Raw genomic sequence first — 21,794 nt, 5'->3', positions numbered from 1 at the left:
GAGACATGATTGACACAAAGTTTTGTCCTCTTCTATTCTCCAGGGCACTGTTGGTCCCAGAGGAGATCTGGGCCCTGCCGGCCCCCCAGGACTCCCGGTGAGTACCTCCAATGATCCACTTCATGGTCTTCTCAGTGCCAGGTCATCCTCTTGCCTTCCCTCTGACCTCTTGTTCACAATTATCTTCTCCCTCCAGGGATCCCCTGCGACAATAGTTGAGCCCCTGCCTATGAGGGAGGGCAGGCGAAAGAAACGGAGGCACTCAGATCGGTCAGGAGGAGCAGCCCCATCCAGGGAGGAGGATGTTGGTTTGGACTTGGAGGAGCTCCTCCAGGGAGATCAGCCTCTGGAGGATGCTGAAGGAATGGAGGAAGTCTTTGCCACCCTCTCTTCTATGAAAAATGAAGTGGAGCTCATGACCAGGCCTCTGGGAACTTTTGAGAGTCCTGCACGGACGTGCAAAGAGCTAATGATGGTCCAACCAGACTACAAAGATGGTTAGCAAAAATATTGCTTGATAATTGATGTTTATCTTACCACCTTTTGTCACTAAAAGTTTATCCAAGACAAAACGAGAAACTAGTCCATGATTAAAAAAAAAATTAAATATGCACATATCCTCTAATATATACTTGTTTTAAGTCAAAATGCTGTTTAAATTATGCCCTAAACATCAGGTGCTTGATTTTCCTCATTCTGTGGTCTATGTAGGAGACTACTGGATAGATCCTAACCAGGGCTGTCACCGTGACTCCATCAAGGTCTACTGTAACTTCACAGCTGATGGAGAGACCTGTCTCTACCCTGACAAAAAGACCGAGATGGTGAGTGTCCAGTCTCTGGCTGTCAGCCTTTACTAAGCTGACCTCGTCATATTACATCACAGCACAAATCACTCCGCGTGTCCCTTGATCCTAAAATTTTACTTGGCATACTTTATCTCTCCCTCTGTGTGTCTAGGTGAAATTAGCAGCGTGGAACAAAGAGAAACCAGGAAGTTGGTACAGCCAATACAGGAAAGGAAAGCAGGTACACTAAATAAAAAAATTATTCACTAAATTGAATAAAATAAATCAAGCCTCACCTCCTACCATTAATCTCAGCCGGCTCCAAATGCCAGGCAATCTTTCAGGTACATTACTCATCGTAAATGAGCGTGTTTGAATGATCTTCATGCATGAGATTGAGCTGCGAGCATTTGTATGAGTGTTTGCATGATTGTTTGCGCGTGCGTACATGTGTTCATCCATGTGCACATGACTGCTCATGAATATTTGTGTATATTTGTGAATCTGCTCACTGTAAAATTTGATATTAATGTATTACGTTATGTGCAGTGAGACATCTTTGATCGTGTCAGCAGTTGATTTTAGCAGAAACAATGACTCACACAGAGTCATTGGCAGCTCTGCCTCATTGATGACCAATCATAGCATCTCACATGCACCTGATCAGAGCTGTCACATCCCTCTCAGATAATCACAGAGCTGCCATCGCAGTTGTAATTCACTGGTTCTCTCACACCACTCTCTTTGGAATGGGTTAGGCTTTCCATTTCTTTCTTTTACACCCTTGCATACATAAACTTCATCAGTACAAGCTGGGAGATTTGTGAGTTCGGTGATGATATTAATTTTTTTTTATAACAAGGTATACTTCGGGCACACGTGTTTTTCCATGGCTTCCTCTCAGTTAGAGAAAACCTGTTTTTGTGTTGTTGTGTTTTCATTCCGTGAGATTTAATGTCACTTTTAAACCTGTAGTGAGACTACGCATCATATTTCCCTTCCTATTTTGTGCACTAATGCTAATGTACCTGTGTCATTCAGTTATCCTACAATGACAGGGATGAGAACCCTGTACATGTAGTTCAGCTGACCTTCCTTAAACTACTAAGTGCCACGGCCAAGCAGAGCTTCACCTACACCTGCCAGAACTCAGCCGGCTGGTTTGACAGCACCTCCCGCTCCTATGAGCGTGCCCTCCGCCTCCGGGGCAGCAATGACGAGGAGCTGACACAAGCCAAAAGCCCCTTCATCAGTGCAGTGCATGATGGATGCCAGGTCAGTGCTGGGAGATGCCAGGGAAAGGGACTAGCTGGACAAATGGGAATTAAACTAAATGAAACTAATGTGTTTGTCAATTGTGTTGCTGTTGTCAGCTCGTACTTGATTCAATAGACGGGAAACCATCAAATCACTGGCTTGAATAGGGATTTAGGCAGGAGTGGGGAGAGCTAGTTAGTTGTTTTAAGTCTGGGAAATTCTACTAATGGCTTTAATCTTTCTCTTTCAGTTCCGCAAAGGTCAGGAAAGGACTGTTTTAGAGATTGACTCCCCCTCAGCAGAGCTGCTCCCGATTATAGATGTGGCTGCAGCAGACTTTGGCAGCAACAACCAGAAGTTTGGATTCCAAGTTGGACACGTATGCTTTAATGGTTAACATCTTGGCAGCAACATGAGAAGACCTGCACAGCAAGCTTTTAGTGAAAGAACATGGACTTTGACCGCTGCCCCAAACAATATTTATTATAGCATGTTCCTGTATTTGGTGGGTTTGTGGTGAACTATTTAAGACTCTTCAACAGCCAATGAAATAGTGTCAATGGGTTTCCAACAGTAAGAAGAATGGCAAGAAAAAGGCTATGCAACAGTGGGAACAAAGCACATTTATCAAAGGGAATTCTTCCAGTTAAATATATTTAAGTGTTTTTTGTTTTTGTTTTTGTTTTTTTATCTCTCAGTTTGAGTGTGCTGTAAATGATCCTCTTGAATTATGAGGGCTATGCCACTTGACAATGACCACTTACAAACAAGGTGGATCTATCAGATCCTGGACGGGAACAATCCGTCTTTCTCTGGTATGGGTCAGTTGAGTGGGACTTTGCAGACCATGGATGAACTAGTTGCTACCTAATGTTTTACAAAGACTGAGACTGAATAAATCAGAGACGTCGTCATACTCATTTGCATGCTTGGATTTCACTATAATGACAATTGCATAGCAGTTGGAAACTAGCCTAGCATATTAATTCCACACAAGCACTATAATTAATTTCCTGTGTGCAGGGGTGATAAATTGTCCTTTTTACCCTTCAGCTGCAGTTTGCTCAGTGAATTACCTTGATTTGTATTCATTAGGTGTAGCTAGTTATTGAACCCGACACTTACTTGAATGAATAAGGTTGTTTCTTTCATTGGACTGCTTCCCTCCATGGGCTTGATAATAAGCCTTTTTAGCCCTCCATGTTTCCACAGAATACAGTACTGTATATGTCATAATAACATTAATTCTACTGTGGTATTTACTTGCTACGACATACCTCAGCACCTACAGGTTGGGAATATATCAAGGTAAGAAGAGTGTGCTGATTAAAGTGTTATCAAGTCTAAACTGCAGTCCTTTGTACCGAGAGACATTTCATGCATCTCTGGAAAGTGTATTATAATTGCTGACATAACCCGTTTTCATTTCTGTTTTGTCTGACTCAGAGGTTTTTGTTTCTCTGCTTTGTTCATATGTTGAAATTTGAACAGAATACATTGCTGTTCATTTGGCATGATTTGCTCCTCAGTGGTGCTAAAGATGATTCTGTTATTTTTATGTCACTATGTTTGCGTGTCTCGGCGGGCAGGATTATTGGACTAGTGAGTGAGAGGGTTATTGCTCTTTCAGCAGCACAAAACATCCCCAGAGGCTGGGGACTAGTCTGCTGTTGTTGGTGGTGGGTTTTTTTGCACATCTTCTGGCTGATTGTGCCAATTTCACAGGACAAGTAAAAGGATTTAAGGAACAGTTCAGAGCAATATGGTTGATCACTTTAAAGGGATAATCCACTCTTAAACCAAATTTGCATTCTGCCTTTCCAGTCATCTTGGATAGTAAATCTGGCATCTACAAACACGGATAACTGACTGACTCAACTCGTAATTATAGCATCTAGACTGGAGTTAATAATGTCATCAGGTTTTGGCCTATTATAATGTTTTCAAATTACAATTTTATTGTTGCTGTTGAGCTGTGAATCAGAAATTGTCACGTCCCAGTGAAATTACCACGGGTGCTATTATAGTGTCGCAAGTGTAATTCCATTTTTCACTGTGTGGAGCAGCTTCAGGATTTGTTTTTAGATGATGTTATTACTACAGTCTGTCTCTGCATGTTGGCTTAAATATCCCTTTCTTTTGCATTAACAAACAGAGCTGTGAAATATAACAGAAATGTCATATGTATGTGAACTCTATCTTATGGTTGATTTTCCCTTTAGCAAATAAAATTTCTTAATCCTTTGACTCAAGTAGTCGACGGTGTATCGAGCATGTTATTATCAAATTCACTCCTGTGGTTTTGTTTCATAGGTTTTAAACAATACAGCTATTGACTCCTCTCCTCCTGTCCCATCACGTGCTGCCTCTCCTGTGTGTATAGTGTTTGTTGTACTAATTTTATATACTGTACAGTTATTCTGAGGACTTTATGAGCAATAACATGTTGCCTGAATGAAATGTATTTGTCAAAAGTGGACGTGCAAATAAAAACAAAGAAGAAATCACTCTTGTTTTCTTTTTTTCTCGCTAGACCCTACAGGCAGGTTAAAAACAAAATCCACGAGGACTTCTACGATGTCAAGCCAGCGTGTAATAGACAAACAATGGTCTCCATCACAAACTAGTTCTGCAACATCCCCTCAACGAGCATACAATCAGAATCCCCACACAGTCGATATAATCAACACTGATTCGCTCCCCAGTTCATTTATTTCAATTACCTCTGTTTCAGTTCTCAAGAGGGAAGGTGGCGAAGAGACAGAGGCAAGGAAAGGATGGAATGACGGATGCTTAAAACAGGAGAAGAGGTCAGCAATGAAATGACAGAGGATAAGAAATCCAGTTGGTGGAGATAGAAAAGAGTTGCGCGGTTGGATACTTATATGAAACTGACAAAAATACATTTTCACAGACTCATGCGGCTACAGAACAGACACAGTCACACATTCACACACACACACACACACACACACACACACACACACACACACACACACTAAAATCTGTTCTGTTGCACACATTAGAGTACAAGGCTCTCCTTTTCGGGCCCATTGTTCAAGGTTAGCATCAATGGCAGAATAAAGGTTACCATGTTTTTTTTTTCCTATTTTCTGCTCTCTTTCACTCAATTGAATTTTAACCATACTAAGCTCTTGACTAGGAAAGGTCATTTGTCGCCACTACCTCAGAATAATGATCAAGCAGAAGAGCAGTGTGACTGTCAATATGGAATTTCAACACCACTATGCCCTTTTTCCTTGTTCAAATTCCAGCCTGTTCTGCTCACCATTCCTGTGACATTGTGTTTTGTATTTCTTTCTACTGTGTGCCGAAACTTTGTAAGCGTCGCTGCACTGCTATGTACAACCACCAGCTCTGTTGAGAGCTAAACATCTTTGTGATAGACTAATACATAAGATTAGAGCGTCATAATCGAGTTATCAAACATGACGATCATTTGGAAACGACTGAGGTGCAGTTTATTTTTAGATAAAAAGATAAAGCAATGAGAGGAGCGCTTCATCTCGCTGATCTGGGAGATCAGCTTCGTGAAAGTCTCTGGGAATCCCACGAAACGGCTCCTCCATGTGAGGAAATTGGCATTTATTCTCACAAATACATACAAAAGACAAACAACAATGCTTAAAAGTGTGGATAAGTGAAGGCCAAATCTGTGTGCTTCAAAAAGTAAACAATGTAAACTGATGCATTGATTTCCTTTTTTCTTTAAGCTCTTTAATGTTGCCAATACAAAAAAAACGGCAATATACAACACCGCAAGGTAAAACACAGGAATCAATAACCTTTTTATGGAAGTATCCATCTTTTTGTATGATTATAATGTTGCATAACCTTAGCAACCAAAAGACCTGACCATTATATTTTGCTTTTTCGAAACATAATTTTTTTTTTCTTCTATTCACTCCTTCCTTAAAAATGAACCCCCAGTTGAACAGATGGTTGTGACTTTTCAATTTCATGCCAGTGAAGATTAAATCAATTGAATTTTGTGACTGAATGCAACAGATTGCTAAAGTCTGTCTGGAAGACACCAACCCTGCAGTACTCTGTCTTTTAATACAGTTTGGACAGGACTTCTATAATATCTTCCTAGTATCTCTCCTGCTGTATCTAGAGGGTGACACACTGAACACACTCTGATCTGCAAACATGATCTGTGCTGGAGACAGAAGATCTACACTCACCTTGTAAGCTTTACCGTACGGATGTGAGAAAGTTCGGCGTACTTTTGAACTAAGCTCTGGCCGTCTCTGTATTGCTATTCACTGCTCTGCCAAGGATTTGAGCAGAACTGTGGATCTATAGTTGGCACTGATGAGCTACTTTTAGGTGCAGGAGTACATTATTGTGACCCAGTAAGATCCTTTGCTGCTGCATATTGGAAAGAAGGAAGATTGGAAGATTGTGTCTCGCATTCCATCTTTCTTGTCTCTGTTCTCTCTTATGCCTCTGCCTCTCTCTGCTTCCCTCTGGCTTCCTCTTCCTCGCGCTCACACGTCTGTCTCATTATTCTGTAGCTGAAACTGTTCGAGATGTTTCTTTATTGTTTGCCGGAATGTCGAGTTTCCCTCATCTCCCTCTCTCTAGATTTCCATGCCCTCAGCTCCTCTCCTGTGACATTGATTCTAACTAAGCCGAACGTATCACAAAGTCACAGTGAGAAATGAACAAATTAAACAGATGTTCGGATTAATTAGAGAGAGTCAGTGGGAATATCTACAGTTCTGGGCGAACAGGGACATTCCGTTGGTCTCAACACGTCCACCCAAATCCGGATGTTGTGTCACAGTTGATAACAGCCGACATTATTTTCCACACCACTGATGTGTGTACGAGTGTGCATGCTGCTCTCAATTTAACATCTTGTACTGTACAAGCGGTGGGGAACAACTTGGATCATGTCTGGCTTGTGCTGAACATGCTCCTTGAAGCATGGTCCTGCATACGTGTATGTGTGGGTATGTGAAATCCTGAACAGCCGCAGCAGAGCAGCGGGTTCTCCTATTAGTGTGCAGGCAAGCACCTTTCCTGCCAGGTCCCATCCACAGCTCCTTTATCTCGCGAAGGGTGCAAGGAATCATTTCCACAGATGCCTTTTCCATCCAAAGCGCTTATCAACAAAGCTAACATTAGTAAAGCAGTCTGAAAAATGACTTGAAGGCGAGGGAGGGAAACAGAAATCCCTGGGCGAGTGGACAAACAGCTTGGTGATGATTCGGAAGCCCAAGGCCCTGCGTGTCTGAGAGAGTGTCAGATGATTATTTGGCAGACGGAGAGCCCAGATTTAAAGGCACATCTTGAGAACACCCCCGCCACCTCCAACACACACTGATAATTCACCGTCTGCTGCAGCTCTCATCATCCACCGTCGCAGCTCCAACTGCAGCCACTACTATTGCCATGCCATCCTCACTTAACTTAACTTCAGTAAAAAATAAGGATGAGTAGTCCACAAGCCCCCCCAGACAGCCAAAGTAATCAGTGGTGTCGTATTTACCAGATTGGGAGAGGGTCACAAAGACAAGTGGAGGGATGAGGGGAATCAGAAAGCAGGAAGAGAGCTAGAAAGAGAGTGGTAGTCACTCACAAGACAGGCATATGTTCTATGAATCACTCAGGCCAATTTAAACATGAACAGCTGTTCATAAATCCGAGGCAGACAATGTTAATGAACAAACTTAGCCCTGATCAGGAAAACGGGAGGAACAACCCCCGGGGAGCTGCATTCAGCTTTGTGCCTGCGTGTGTGCGTTTCTGATTCGTTAGTGAGTGAGAGTAAGTGTGAGAGAGAGTGGTAACTGCATGACCCCATCACTCAATAGAAATGATTTTTTTCCCATAAATCAGATGAGGCAGAGAGGAAAAGAGTGCGAGCGAAAGCTAGAGACTGAGTGATTCAGCTGTGGGAGTACCCATGGCTCAGACCTCAGCTGAAAAGCCAGGGAAACTAATCGTTTCCGTTCACCTCAATAAGTCTGGCTACTCTTGTCTGTGGTGCTGAATGTGGTCCCCACACTCAATCACCCCCCTTTCCTCCTCTTTTTGCTTCCCCCTCCCTCTCTTGAATGATCTATGCTCCCTGTCCTGTATCAGTAGCAGCACTGACACGGTTGTTATTCTATCACAGAAAATCAGAAGTGGCAGTATTTCATGGGCACCTGGACACTTTTCATAAATCTTGTAAGGGGGGGGGGGGTGAACTGAATGGACAAAATACCGAACTGGAGGTGTGAGGGTGAATGCTGAAAGCCATATGTTAGAGAAGAGAATATATGTTTCTGTCCCTCAAGAAAAACTACCAATATCATGTAATCTCTGCATTCATACCAGCAAAATAGATAGTAATCGATACACTTTCGGAGGAGATAAAGTGCATCCCTTTCTATCTGCTTGTCGGTGCAACTGGCAGCGTTTGAATTATGCTTTCATATGTCTCTCAGTAATGAGTACAATTGGGTCTGACTCTGCTGCTCCTCAATAATTTAAACCCAACCTGAGACATGAAGCAATATTCGGGAATCTGCAATCGGGAATTACTCTTGCAGTCACTCTTTTCTCTATGTCTTTCTTTTTTCTTTCTTTTTTTTTTTACTTCCTCCGATTAACTCGCTTTGGACAAGTTTCTCTCTTTTTTTCCATAATCAAACACTGTAGCTGAAAAGCCCCATGTCCTCCTCTTCATCTAATCCATGCATACACATGCAGAACACACTCGCAGTATGGTCACACAAAAGTGTGCTGGTGGCTTTGACTTGGTACAGAGGTAATCTGAGTGTGAACGTTAATAAAATAAGCACTGCACTTGCATAATAGATAATGATATCTGGTTAGAGTGATCATAATCTCAATCAAAAGAGAAAGCTTGAGTTAAAGAAGGTTGGCCTCCTCATAAATTCAACATCTCAAATACAGTAGTCTCTTGAATAGTGCATTCTGCCATGTAAAGACAGAAGTGCCAGTCACAGTGATAAGCCCATGACCTGATTCTCTGAGATATAGCAGACGAGTAAAAGGCAGAGAAAGCAGGCCAATGTTAACATGAAACTGCTGTCGTTAAGAAAAGTCTTCACGCTAGTGTTTCTTTTTCTTTGACTGTTCCACATTCTGCGCAGCACAAACAGAGGTCTTTAGTTAAACCTCCCTAGTTCTCCCTCTATTTCCTCTAGGACACATCAAACAGCCATTTCTAGTTAAGTCCCAAATGCTTGCCGGTTTCAGCATCAGATGAAAGTGCAGTGATGTACTGATTGAATGCTTTGCGCCTGAATAAACCCAATCCTGTTTAAACCACAATGCTTCAGTTTGAATTCGATTGAAGATCCAGGCTCCACTGATGCTCCGCGTGTATGTTTTCTTTTTTATATCTCAACACACCAGTACAAGTATTATGGTCATGTCGTAGAATGAATTTATGCTTATGATAGAGAGACTGTGTGTTGGTTGATGTGTATGTCGATGCTGCTGCACTGCTAATGAGAGACTAGGGGTTTCAGGGTTTCAGGTGCTGGAGCTTTGAGAGAGGAGGTGAGTGACAGGGCTCATGAATAGTGATGGCCGACAGCTGCTCATTAACCAAGAGACTGTCTGTCAGCCAGCAGACTGGAACAGCAGCCCCTTTCCCTGTGTTTACACACACAGCCATGAAAATACATACACATATGCATAGGCTCGTGCAGATTCACCCACAACCACATGAGTGCACACACACACAAACACACACATACACGCACACAGATCATATCCCCTTCATCTCAATCCCCCGTGACTGCTGTCGAACGGAGGCCAATCATGCCTTTCCCCCTGACAGTATGAGCGCAGTGTGATGATGTGCTCACACCACTCCCACTGGGGCGAGACCCTCACTGAATACGGAAACACCTGCTAGATGTAAATTCTGAATGAGGCCCAGAGTGCAAAAGGTACAAAAGATTGAGGCTAAGGCAATGCCTCCACAGAGGAAGTGAGATTAACTTTTTTTTTTTTAAGTTCTTTTAAACTGTTGTGATGGAGAAATGTCTGCCACCTTCAGAGTCTGCCTCTCTTTCATTTTTAACAACCTTGAAGGGAAGTTAAAATTCGAACGCAAGGTGACCTAGATACTGGACGTACGTGTGTGTGTGTGTGTGTGTGTGTGTGTGTCTGTGTGTGTGTGTGTGTGTGTGTGTGTGTGTGTGTGTGTGTGTGTGTGTGTGTGTGTGTGTGCGTTTCAATACTTTTATAACTGCTACATGTTGCTCTTCCAAATAAATCTGTTTGAAATTGTACATAGAGAGAGAACCAAAAAAATCTGCAAGCCAGTGCTGGCAGCACACTCTTGAGAATATCAAACTGTGAAACTGCCATTTCTTGAAAATCAGGCAGAATTATGGTTGGTCAGGCCAAAGTGTGGAGGCACATCCAAACAGACACTGTGAGCAAGATGTCACACAATTAAATGTCAATGACAGTCACAGCAATTAAGACAACCTGTATTTTCTGACTGATCTCAGGAAGTTGTAAATACATTTTTTGGGAGAAATATTTTGCCTTTCATTTACTCAGGTGGTGGGGAAAAATAAAAGCTGGAGAGGGAGGATCTGCTGTTGTGTCTCTGTTAGTTGGACAAGACCAGAATGTGAGAGGTGTCATCACCATTTCTGTTATAATCTATCACTGGATTGGACTGTGGTGCAGAATTTCAGTTGCTGAATGAAAACAAGCAAACAGTAGAACAACACAACTACATGAGGGACTGTTTTGAATCCAAGTCCCTGCTCCTGAATTGACACACAAAATTCATACCAACAATCACAGATAGAAAAAAAAAAAAGTATCCTGAGACCTCAGTATTACAAGCAAGACATAATACAGAAGTCCTCCTGGCTCACACTTTCAGTGAAGCAATGACAAGTTATTCATTCAACATATCATAATGAATTATCATAACTTCAGTTCAGGAACAAGACCTCGCCTTGTCTAATTCCTACACCTTCCTATTTATATGTGTAAAATCCCATTTATCAAAACCCTCTATTGTCCTTAAACCCTTGTCTCCTTCTGTCTAAATACAGAAACCAGAGGGGGACAATGAAGCCAAAGCTCATTGAGACATGTAATCCACTCACACAGTCCCCCTCCCTGGATTCCTCAACACCTCTGGGCTCATTATTGTTCCCGATACACCTCTGTTCATTCTGTCACCCAAACCCCTTTTACCCCTTCATCTCTGGTACTAATTCAACCCTTCACACACTTACTAGTTATTCCGATATTCGAATTTGTGTTTATATAATGGTGTTGTTGTTTGTGGCTTGTTCTCACCCTCTGTCCCTGTAGAAGGATGACAGACTTGTTGGTTGTGTAAAGTATGTTGTTTACTTGGCCATTGCATAACTTTGTGGCTTATGTTTGAAGCTTGACTGAGCTGATGCTTGATGTGTGAAAAACAAATACGCCTTGAAATGTGTTGATTTCAGAACAATGAGTCCTGGTTAGGAGCTTATTTTATTGGCATTATCAGACCGGACAGTTATAACTCAACACGCATGAAAGGCTACCTGTCTCAGCAGCAAAGTGAGGAGAAACTACAGCCTCAGTTCATCTGCCAGTTTGTGTGTGTTTGTTTTTTTTTGTTTTTTTCAAATATGCACCACACAGAGATTTACACTACTGACAAATTATAATTTAATCAACATTACAGCCAGCTTTGAAAGAAATACAGTCTATGAATGATAAGTGTTGTATTTCAATTTGCATTGAGCAATACTGAGAGTGAATGAAAAGACGTCCAGTAATATGAAAAGAGTGCTGCTACCTCCTGATACCTCAAACAAACACTGAACTCTTAAACTCAACACATTAGTGACTAATAGTCAGTTAAATTTAGACATCACTGGCATTACATCTCAGATGTGACTATCTTCAGTAGTGTGTCCATGTTGCTCTCTTGTATTTCTGTGTCCGTGTTCCAACCGGCAACAGGACACACACTGGACTCAAACGCTTACATCGGACAGGGCAGTTCAGTTTAACGGGCAGCCGACTTAGAACAGTGTTCAAAAACAAGCTTTTTAAAGTCAGCAGGCAGTCGGATAAAAGGACACAAGGGCAGAGACAGGCATGAAACAACAGGTTAGCAGTAGGTTACAAACATACAAATAACAACATACAAATGTTTCAGTCTGGGGGAACAGAGGTGGAGAAGATACGACAGCTTGGAGGGAGGCTATGTTTCCTCTCGTGGTAATTAGAGCCCGAGCACCGATGGTGCAAAAGCCCTATTGTTATCCAAGCGATTATTATTCACCGTAAACAACTGCATTTTTGGAGGCTTTATCATACTCAAAAACACATGAAAGTTGCTAAACCCGTCTCTCCCAGCAAAAAAATTCTCAGTCGCGAGTGGGTGTGGCCAAATGGATTGCTAGCGCCCCCTAAAGAGATGCCCCCGCGGCTCCATTTACCTACATGCACAAAATTCGGTGGACATGTGTATCACACCAAGATGTACAAAAAAGTTACATTGAACCATTACGTCAACTCAACAGGAAGTCCGCCATTTTGTATTTAGTTGCCATTTTTGGCAATTCACGCGTACTTTAACGAGCTCCTCCTTCAGATTTTGTCAAAATTGCTGCAGACATTCTTTGGATAGTAGATATACATGTTTTCAAGGGGGTCTGCAGTGATATTAAATATCTTCCTGTAATGTGTAGTGTATGCAAAACTTTTTCAATTTCTCCAAATGTTTCAACTTCACTAAAAAGTTGAATCACCATCAACAGGCCAAGGTGGAATTTGAACCATTAATAGCAACAATTAGTAGAATATTTTACCTGTTGAGTTAACCAGACTGTCGGTTGAATCTCTGGAAGCTCCATGAAACTCCATGAAACACTTTCTTCTGCCATGCTTTGTCCTCCGGCGCCGAAGATAGTCCAGCCACGTGGTTCACGGAGGGCGAGACCTCTAAAGGTAAGCCACATGGTCCACGGGGGCTGAGTCCCTCTAAGGCGAGTCCCTCTAAGGGTAAGCCACTCAGGAGTCACATGGAGTCATACTAATACCAAACCAAAGGTCAACAACAATACAAAACTCAAAAACAAAGACAAAGTCCAAAAGAGACTTTTTTTTTTTCATATTTTTTCACATTTCAGACAACATGTATGACAGTGGTGCACTGGTTAAAGCAGTTGCCTCACAGTGAGAAGTAACTTAAGGCATGCATGTCAGTTCAGAAAAAGATCATACTCCAAAAAGTCATCAAAAAGTCATCCAAAATATCCAAAGTATGTCGTCCGAAATATTTAAAAAAAAGTCATACTATAGCATGTGACCCAAAATTAATTTTTGTATCGAGTATAAAGTATAGCCAGGGCGATGCAGCTAAGTTTGATGTTTCGCTGTGACACAGGAAGTTGATGTTTAAGGTCAAATGATGCTCCAAACCTCATGATACTTTGCACATGCATCACGCACCAACTTTCATGAGTATTTGAAGATGTTAAAGTCACCAAAATAAGGCTTTTTTTTTTTTTTTAATTTTAAGAAGAATAAGGAACAAGATCGAGAAAAAAAATGTCAACTGCAAGCAGGAATATGCTGACCTTGGTGTCCTGCACGTCGGGGAGCCGGCGGCCCCGACCCGCTGGATCCCCGACATCCAGCTGCGAGGGCCCGCATGTCAGTGCTTGCAGTTTGAATTAACTTTTGCTCTTTGTTGTAAGAAAATTACTGTTTGTAGTTTAAATCAAACACTACAACTTACATGTTACATAAACTCAGTTAAGTAGTAAGATTATCTAATATACAGTTGCTTCAGAGAGTATTCAACCCCTTCACTTTTTATTTGCATTTTTTATAAAAGTTGTAATTTTACCCATCAATCTACAATAAATAGCCCACAATGACTAGTGGAAATGTGTTTTGAAAAAATAAAAATGAAACTCAAAAATATTTAATTTTCAGACCCTCATTTAAATACTTTATCGAACCACCTTTGACAGCAGTTACAACTTAAAGCCTTCTAGAGTGAGTCTCTCCCAGCTTTGTACACCTGGAATTGGACAGTTTTTTTTTTTGTTTTTTTTTTGGGGGGGGGGGGGTTTCACTGTTAAGTTCATTTAGAGAGACCATTGGATACTTGGTCACTTACCTGAACCAAGGACTGTGTTGCTCAGTTAAGCTGGTGCTTTGAACCATCTTTTATTCCACAATTATTGTGAACACTGTGCTCCTGGGAACCCTCAAAGCTTTAGAAATGGTTTTATGCCCTCTCCCTGATCTATGTCTCACCACAATTTTATCATGTAGGTATCCTCGCAAATCATGGCTCAGTTTTTGCCCTGACATGCCAGGTGAACTGGTCGACCTGATATCCACAGCCGTGCACCTTTCTAAACAATGTCAAATCCATTACATTTGCTAATCAATGTCAAGACACATCTCGAGGATAATCAAAGCAAACACCGTTTGAAGTGCCACCGTTTGAGTGGTCGGTGGGTTCCACCGGGCCCAGCACCGTTCAGTCTCACTCCTTTTTATCTGTCCTTCACTCACTCTCTTTCTCCATTTGTTAGTCTCTTGTTTTTAGCATCTGACCACCGTTTGAAGTGCCACTTACTTTAGTTAAAATGAATATGACGCCTTGTTAATGTTCTGCAACATGGAGTTTTAGCTGATGTGATGCGTGGTCATGTTCACTAATAAAGCCAACGTGTCAAAAGTTTTTGCCTTTTTGGTGACGGAATTTCTGTTATTGATTGGTCTGAGTGGCTATGGTGGCTAGGCTAACATTTTTTGTTGTTGCGTATTATTTTGTTGTTGTGTTTTGCACCTCAGTGCCACTGTACTTTTGAGCAGCCAGTACCTACTTTCCTTGGGAGAGAAATAGCTAAAGCCTTGACTGCTCACTCTAATTTCACTTTAATGCTAAATGTCCATTTGGGCAGAAAGCATCCATTTGAAAATCATTCTCTCACCGTTCTTACAACCATCGGATTCGAGGCGAGGGAACAACGTGCCAGTAAGCTATAGATGGCCATGCATACAGCAGGACCCCTAGTTAAAAGCCTCTGATGGAATGCTCCTTTTGTTTGTAATCGATTGAGAGAGAAAGGCATCCACCGTGTAATTGTAGCCTCATTTGATCTCAAATAAACCATGCTGTCCTACACAAGGGAGCGAGCAGGGCAAGGATAAGCTGGAAACACCTTCATTACACCAAATACACACTCCAGCACACTTACTTCCTTGGCTCCACTCTTGCATGCGCACACATAAACACACTCATTTGCACACTCCTTTTAAATTATATTGCCCTCCCTCTGCTGGTCTGTCTTTTTCTCCAATCTCGCTCTGTGTCTTGTCTTCAATCATACTCTACACACAACTACACAAAGGGTGATCCAAACACACACACAGACAGACAGACACACACACACACACACACACACACACACACACACACACACACACACACATTCACTCTAACTGCCTATCTTAGAATGAGCCTGGGATTGATTCTAGTCACACTAGAGTGGGGCGAAATGAGCAGTCACTCTGAATAGGCAAAGGCATCAAATAATACAGATATGAACGTCAGAGGAATAATTGAAGAAAGTGTTTTATATGTAAAAGACAGAGGAGGATGGAGTGGAATTGAATCTCAGAGAAAATGAGGAGCGGGTTCTGGTCCCGGGGGACGGACTCACAATAACTCCAACCATTTTTAAAGAAAATAGAGGATAATTAGAGTGGTCGGTGGGTTCTACCGGGCCCAGCACCGTTCAGTCTCACTCCTTTTTATCTGTCCTTCATTCACTCTCTTTCTCCATTTGTTAGTCTCTTGTTTTTAGCATCTCCAAGTCAATTGTCAGTCTGTGTTCATATGCCTATAAGACCCTTTTTTCTCTCCATCTCCTGCTCTTTCTTTGTTCTTTCTTTCATCAATTGCTTTTCTGTGTGTGCTCACCAGCGCCTCCCCCTCCCCCCAACTCCTTTTTTTTTTTTTTTTTTAACATCCTCTCTCGCTCCCTCTTCCTGCCTCCCTCCATGCCTCTATCCATCCCCCAGCAGACGTGCAGCTACATCAGTGGAATTGATCAGATATTCCAGGCACATATGGACAGCACTGGCAGGCATAAATCATGAGTATTTTTGAAGTGCCCATGCAGGGTTCTTCAGACTGTTTGTATAGTCCACAGGAAAAGCTATATGGAACCAGTGCATGAAATCTCTCCCTCCTACCTCCAGCTTCATGTCAAATCTCATTCTTTTACTTTGCTTTACTAAGTATTTAACTTCTGCCTTTACAAGCCTTTCTACTCTCTTTTTCTGTGCCTTTCATCCTGAGCCAACTCAATATGTGTTAATACTATCCTCCAAACCCTCCAAGTCTGAGCTCTGTGCGCTCAGCCTGAGAGGTGACTGATTTTCAAAGGAATCGCCGCCTCACTACTCCACAGCAAAGTTGCAAGAGCCTCTATGGTCTGATCCTCTCACCTTATGCCCCTTGTTTTTTTTTTTTTTTCACATTCTGGATAGCTGTCGGCATGACAACAACATGTCTCTATGGCAACAGGCTAGCCAGCAGCTAGATTCCTAGATGTTTGGACGTGTAGTGTGGCTTCAAGCTTTCACCTGGTCCCATGGTGCCGGGACAGGAGAAGACGATCAATATTTCCTTCTGAGGCAGAAAGGGTTAAAAAACCTGCACTTCCCCCCTCTCACAGAAACACAATCAGCACCACAGTAAAGCATAGGCATCACAAAGGTCCACAGTTAACTTGCCGTTTAACATTACATTGAATAACGTTTGAAGACAAAATAAAAGATAAAGCTCCCCAATAACTGCCAACCTTTCATTGCTCTATTTACCAATTCCAAACAGTTGTAAGTGTCATCATAAACTAAGATTACTTCTGACTAATATACAGCTAGTCAATATTGTACAGAGATGAAAATCATCACAAAATCAATTGACGTGCTCTATAATCACATAGGAGATTCCTGAGGCTTCCTATAAGCATTTGTCTCCCTGTGTGTGGCCATAAACCAGCAGGCAGCACTAATAAATCGCCACACTTCGCTCTGTCCTTGCGCTCTCTCTCTCTCTCTCCCTCTACCTCACTCCAGATGACTTGTCCTCTGTCTCCCTCTCTCGCTCCAAGTCTCTGGTTATTGATTTGGATCCTGCTGGAGGGTGCAGGGATAAGATAAATAAGGAGTCAGTGGCCATGAACAGCTCTCTCACTCACCCTAACATGAAGGAAAGGATAATCATCTGCCAGACCTGAGAAAGTGACCATGTATTTGTCAGGCCACTTTCATACAAATGACCTCACCTCTTACTTTGGCCACACGGATTCCAGATTCAACCCTAAGATTATATTCAAACCTACTTGATTCAGTGATAACTTGATGGTTTAATCTGATATATGTTTTTGCACTTACAGTAAGACTTGTTATTCGAGTCATATTTCATTTAATGGATATACAATAGCTCTTAAATTAACCAAATGAAAAACATCTCATCATCCAACCTGAAATAACACTGAGCACAGCTGCAAAGATAGTAGTGTGGTGCATCCTCATCTGTGAAGCATAAAAGAGAATATTTTCTGCAGGTGCCTGTTTTCATTTTACACTGATAATGATCGAAGTAGTGCACAGAGCAGGAAGTTCTTCTACACAGACCACAACACACCATGCCACACTAGTCCTCGATTAATGAGGGCAGATTTCGCTGAAATCCAATAAGGAACACAACTGATTGTTTGTTACACACCACCATGTCCGGCTAAACGCCGCTGTGTGCAGCACATAGGCATGTATGAAGTCATCTGTAAACACGAGCGTACAGAGTGGGGTAAATAACTGTCGGTATCTCTTGCAGCATCGAGAGCAGTGGCGCGAGGCTTCCCCTCAGATTTTGAAAGCCCTATCTGCATCAGGAACAGCAAACCAAAAAAGCAATTTGCTTTGTCACACAGAGACATGCTTGACTACACTGAATAATTGCACTGCAGCTCTGGAAAGAGCTGTTTTCCTTTTATCTAATGAAGGCCTTCAGGGGAAGGAGCACGGGTCTGTGTGTTTTGTATCTACACTGTGTGTGTGTGTTTTGTGACAGTGTGTGTAGGTGTTATATGCTATATATGTGTCTTAGGACTTATGCATATACAGTATGTGTCCACACATGTGCAATGTGCAACGGACAGAAAAGAAACTGAGGTATAAAGAGGATATTCATTGCTCCGTCTCTATCTGATCCAGTCATTCCACTGTTCCTTTGCTGCTTTCCTTTCTTCCATACTTTTCCTCCGCACTATATCGATTTATCAAATCTGCATGTTGCCTCCTGGCTATGTCCAGTTCCAGGCTTCAGGCAGTCCCCTGATTCAATAATGCAAAAGCAGACTGAGAGTGAAAATCCCTGTGCCTGGCTTCAGACACGAACTCCTGAGAAGTGCTGAGTCCACACTCAGCTGCCTGCTGGGCCTCTGTGGAGCTTGGCCAAGCAGTGTGGAAACTGGAGGTACAACTTCAGCCTCCAACCACTACACGACTAAGAGCTCAGAGGACCGCACGAGGCCCTAGCGAGCATTAGAAGAGTGAGGGAAAAGACGAGCAGTTAAAAGGACAAAAAGGGAGTCTCTCCCTCATCCTTCTTCTTTTCTGTGTTATTGGTCACAGCAGTAAGCAGAGGCACATGATAAAGCAGGGTTTGATTATCAGGAGCAGAGGACAGAGACATAAAAATGAGAAAAGTGGGAGGGAGAAGAAAGATAAAACAAACTTTAGGGAGGAGAGAAAGCACCTTCTCTGATGACTGTGTTCAGGAAAAGGTTTGTGAATTGCCGTAATGGCTCTAAAACATTTGTTCCACTGTGAAACTGTAATTAAGCCATCAACGACAGTTGGAGTCTTTGACTTCATAATGAGACTGAATGTGCTCAGTTCGTGTGGATAAGCTGCTGTAATCGCTTCTATCTGCTTAATTATGTAAAACCATCCTTTTATCCTACTAGTGTCTAGCTCTTTATCTCTTCCTCCATTCCTCTCTCGGTCTCATATTTTGAATATAACTGCTGCTGTAGAATCATGGGGACAAGGACTAGGACTAGGAATGAAAAGGCATACTGGGAAATATCACCGTGAGACAGATATGCCTGTAATTGTCAGTCCAAATGGCTGCTGGAGGATGGGATACAGTGAGAACCAAGTGCTAACAAAGAACTCTATACAAGGGAAGAGGTGTCTTCGCTGCAGCCACTTATAGAATATGCACAAAGCCCTCACCACTCGGAGGAGCTTTTTATTACCTTTCTCTATAGCCTCCTTAATATTGGTCAGAGTAACATTAGAGCTCAAAGGTACGTAAGTAGGTAAGGCATTCTCCTTTCTTCTCTCTTTCAAGTTCATTTTAGATTCCACGATCACATCTTCACTCGTACACATTTCCTGAATGACAATAGGACTCTGCTCCACTGTGATGGAAGCGAAGATGTGTGCTGGGTCCTGCAGGTTATTTTCAATGGAAGTAAACACGTCCCTAATGGAGACAACCTGACTGTACCTCTTTTTTAGACAGACCTACATCAAAGCTCTCCTTCAAAGATCACTACACTGCTGCGTGCATGCTGCACACACACAAACACATGTACTCGCTTCCTCACACACACTCACCCTTGAGTGTGGCAGTGGAGAGTGAAATCTTGTGATGCTCAGGAACTTTACAGCATAGACACGCTGCAATGAGAGGAGAAAAAAAAAACAACTGAATGCATGAAAAACAGGAAGCTGCCACAGTTTCAATGGAGCAGAAAAAACAGTAGCGAAAAATGTCAACAACAAATAGCTGCTGGTTTCTATTGCCGCAGGCGACGTGGACTTTCGGTCCCTCATGTTTTTTTCCTCCCGCATTATGCATCATCTTTTCATCCAATTAAACACAGACACTGGCCACAGAGTACAACTCTGGGAGCATCTTAGTACTGCTCATTCTGGGAGAAATAAAAGGGGGAGCGAAACAGAGGGAGATGTGTCAGTGGAGGAAAAAGGAGAAAAAGGGGCTGTTGAAGATAAAGCAATGGGTAGATGGGATTTTGTGTGTGTGTGTGTGTGTGTGTGTGTGTGTGTGTGTGTGTGTGTGTGTGTGTGATACGTGGCTGCACTTAAAAGATGCACCTCTTGGCAGACCATCCCTGTGTATCTGCCAGTCTGTGTCTCCCCTCATTTTTTCATGTTTCTGTGAGTCTGTGGAGGGCAGCGATTCGCTGCTTTGATTCGACGACATGAGCACACTGCCGTGCAATTCTCCTAGATGATGATTGATGATGTTTGCTGAATTATGGCGAGGTGCAGACGTGAAAGCATGGCGGGGAACCTTTGCAGAAGCACTAACTGAACCCGAGTTGTCCTTGTCCTGGTTGCCTTGGTTTTGTGAAGGTAGGAAAGTGAGGCGGCCCAAGACGGGTGTGAAAAGCCATGTTTGATTCCATCTTCAGGCAGCCATTCAGGGTTTCACACCTTTCCCACTGGGCACCCGGGCGAGTATTGCTATGGCAACAGAGCACTCTTAACCCTCTGACCCAGTGGCTGGCTGCGCTTCACCATCACTAACTTGTTTTTACTCAAATTATTTTATGAGGTTTTTCCTCATCTGTACGAACAAAGAGAGGGGATTTAGTGAGCTGTCAGTGTGTTAACACGGTCCTGGCAGAAAAATCCTTTTAAAATATGACATTTTAATTGTAAGAATAATAGCTTTTGATGAATGGAGTTTCACATTGACCCTGTTCGGCAAGCTATTAGCTTAAAACCCTGGAATTCTCTATTTTCAAATATAATGTTTAGATTTACAAAGAGTTTCAATTAGTGAAGTGGAAAGAAGAACTCAGCAGGTGGGTGAGTGTGAGCTGTGGTGGTCTGTTTCGCTATACAAAGACACTGTACTTTGGGGACTGCTGAATAAGGGGTTTCATGCTGTTTACTCAGACGTAAGTTTATCAGATATTCATTAAGAAGCATGAGTGTGGGATTCATGCTGTTATAATGTTTGCACAAGGATTAATTGTTAGATATCTGTGTTATGTTTGCAGGAGTGTCGGGGTTAACACTTCCCCATCTTTGTGTTTATTGACATGTTGACGTTGTGGCGAAGTGTGTTAGTGTGCGAGAGATTGTGTGTCTATTCAGGATTAAAAGCCCCAAAAAAACTGAGGTCCATAAGCTTTACTCTGCCCTGCGGGCCCACCAGACAACTTAATATAGATTCAACATTTTGGATACTTTCAGGAAGCATTTGGTCTTTCAGTTGTATTGCATAATAACTCAGCAGCAGCGGCAGCAGCAGTAACATTACGGAGATCAATAACAACCACAATCTCCGTTATAGGACAGACTCCAATGTTTGCTAGATGGATAGAGCAACTCATGTACTCCAACTTCACAAAATCCAATTAGACTGTCTGTGTATGTCTGTGCAATGATCTACAATCTAGTCACTCACTGGGCGTATATGCACCTGTCTATGATTTACTATGACCATGAACAAAACACAAAGCCCCTCTTTTCCTCCAGCTCTTCCCTAACCACATCCTCAGCATATGTTTAATATTCCTCCTGCTTCCCAATCATTTAAAGAGAATCAAGTCTTGGAAATTGAAAATCTATGTAATGATAGACTTGGCAACGGTGGCTCAATACAAAAAAGCTCCACCCACACAGCTGTGTTTTAATGCT

General features: G+C 42.3%; 1 protein-coding gene across 2 annotated transcripts in view; it reads left to right on the top strand.

Annotated features, from left to right (window-relative positions):
• col5a3a (collagen, type V, alpha 3a) overlaps positions 1-4,540 on the top strand; it is a 46,071-nt gene extending 41,531 nt beyond the window's left edge. For both annotated transcript variants that reach the window (XM_069148862.1, XM_069148861.1), the window contains 6 exons: positions 44-97; positions 197-497; positions 712-824; positions 961-1,029; positions 1,830-2,063; positions 2,296-4,540. In XM_069148862.1, the coding sequence (XP_069004963.1) occupies positions 44-97; positions 197-497; positions 712-824; positions 961-1,029; positions 1,830-2,063; positions 2,296-2,442 (918 nt within the window). In that variant the 3' untranslated portion in view covers positions 2,443-4,540. The remainder of the gene's footprint in view (positions 1-43; positions 98-196; positions 498-711; positions 825-960; positions 1,030-1,829; positions 2,064-2,295) is intronic.
• The last annotated feature ends 17,254 nt before the right edge of the window (positions 4,541-21,794 follow it).

The sequence above is a fragment of the Embiotoca jacksoni genome, unplaced genomic scaffold, assembly GCF_022577435.1.
Source record: "Embiotoca jacksoni isolate LCO1_2020_lvr unplaced genomic scaffold, fEmbJac1.0.p SCAF_15, whole genome shotgun sequence".
Taxonomy (NCBI): domain Eukaryota; kingdom Metazoa; phylum Chordata; class Actinopteri; family Embiotocidae; genus Embiotoca; species Embiotoca jacksoni.
Note: the sequence above shows the minus strand (reverse complement) of the source record. Positions and strands in the feature narration are given on the sequence as shown.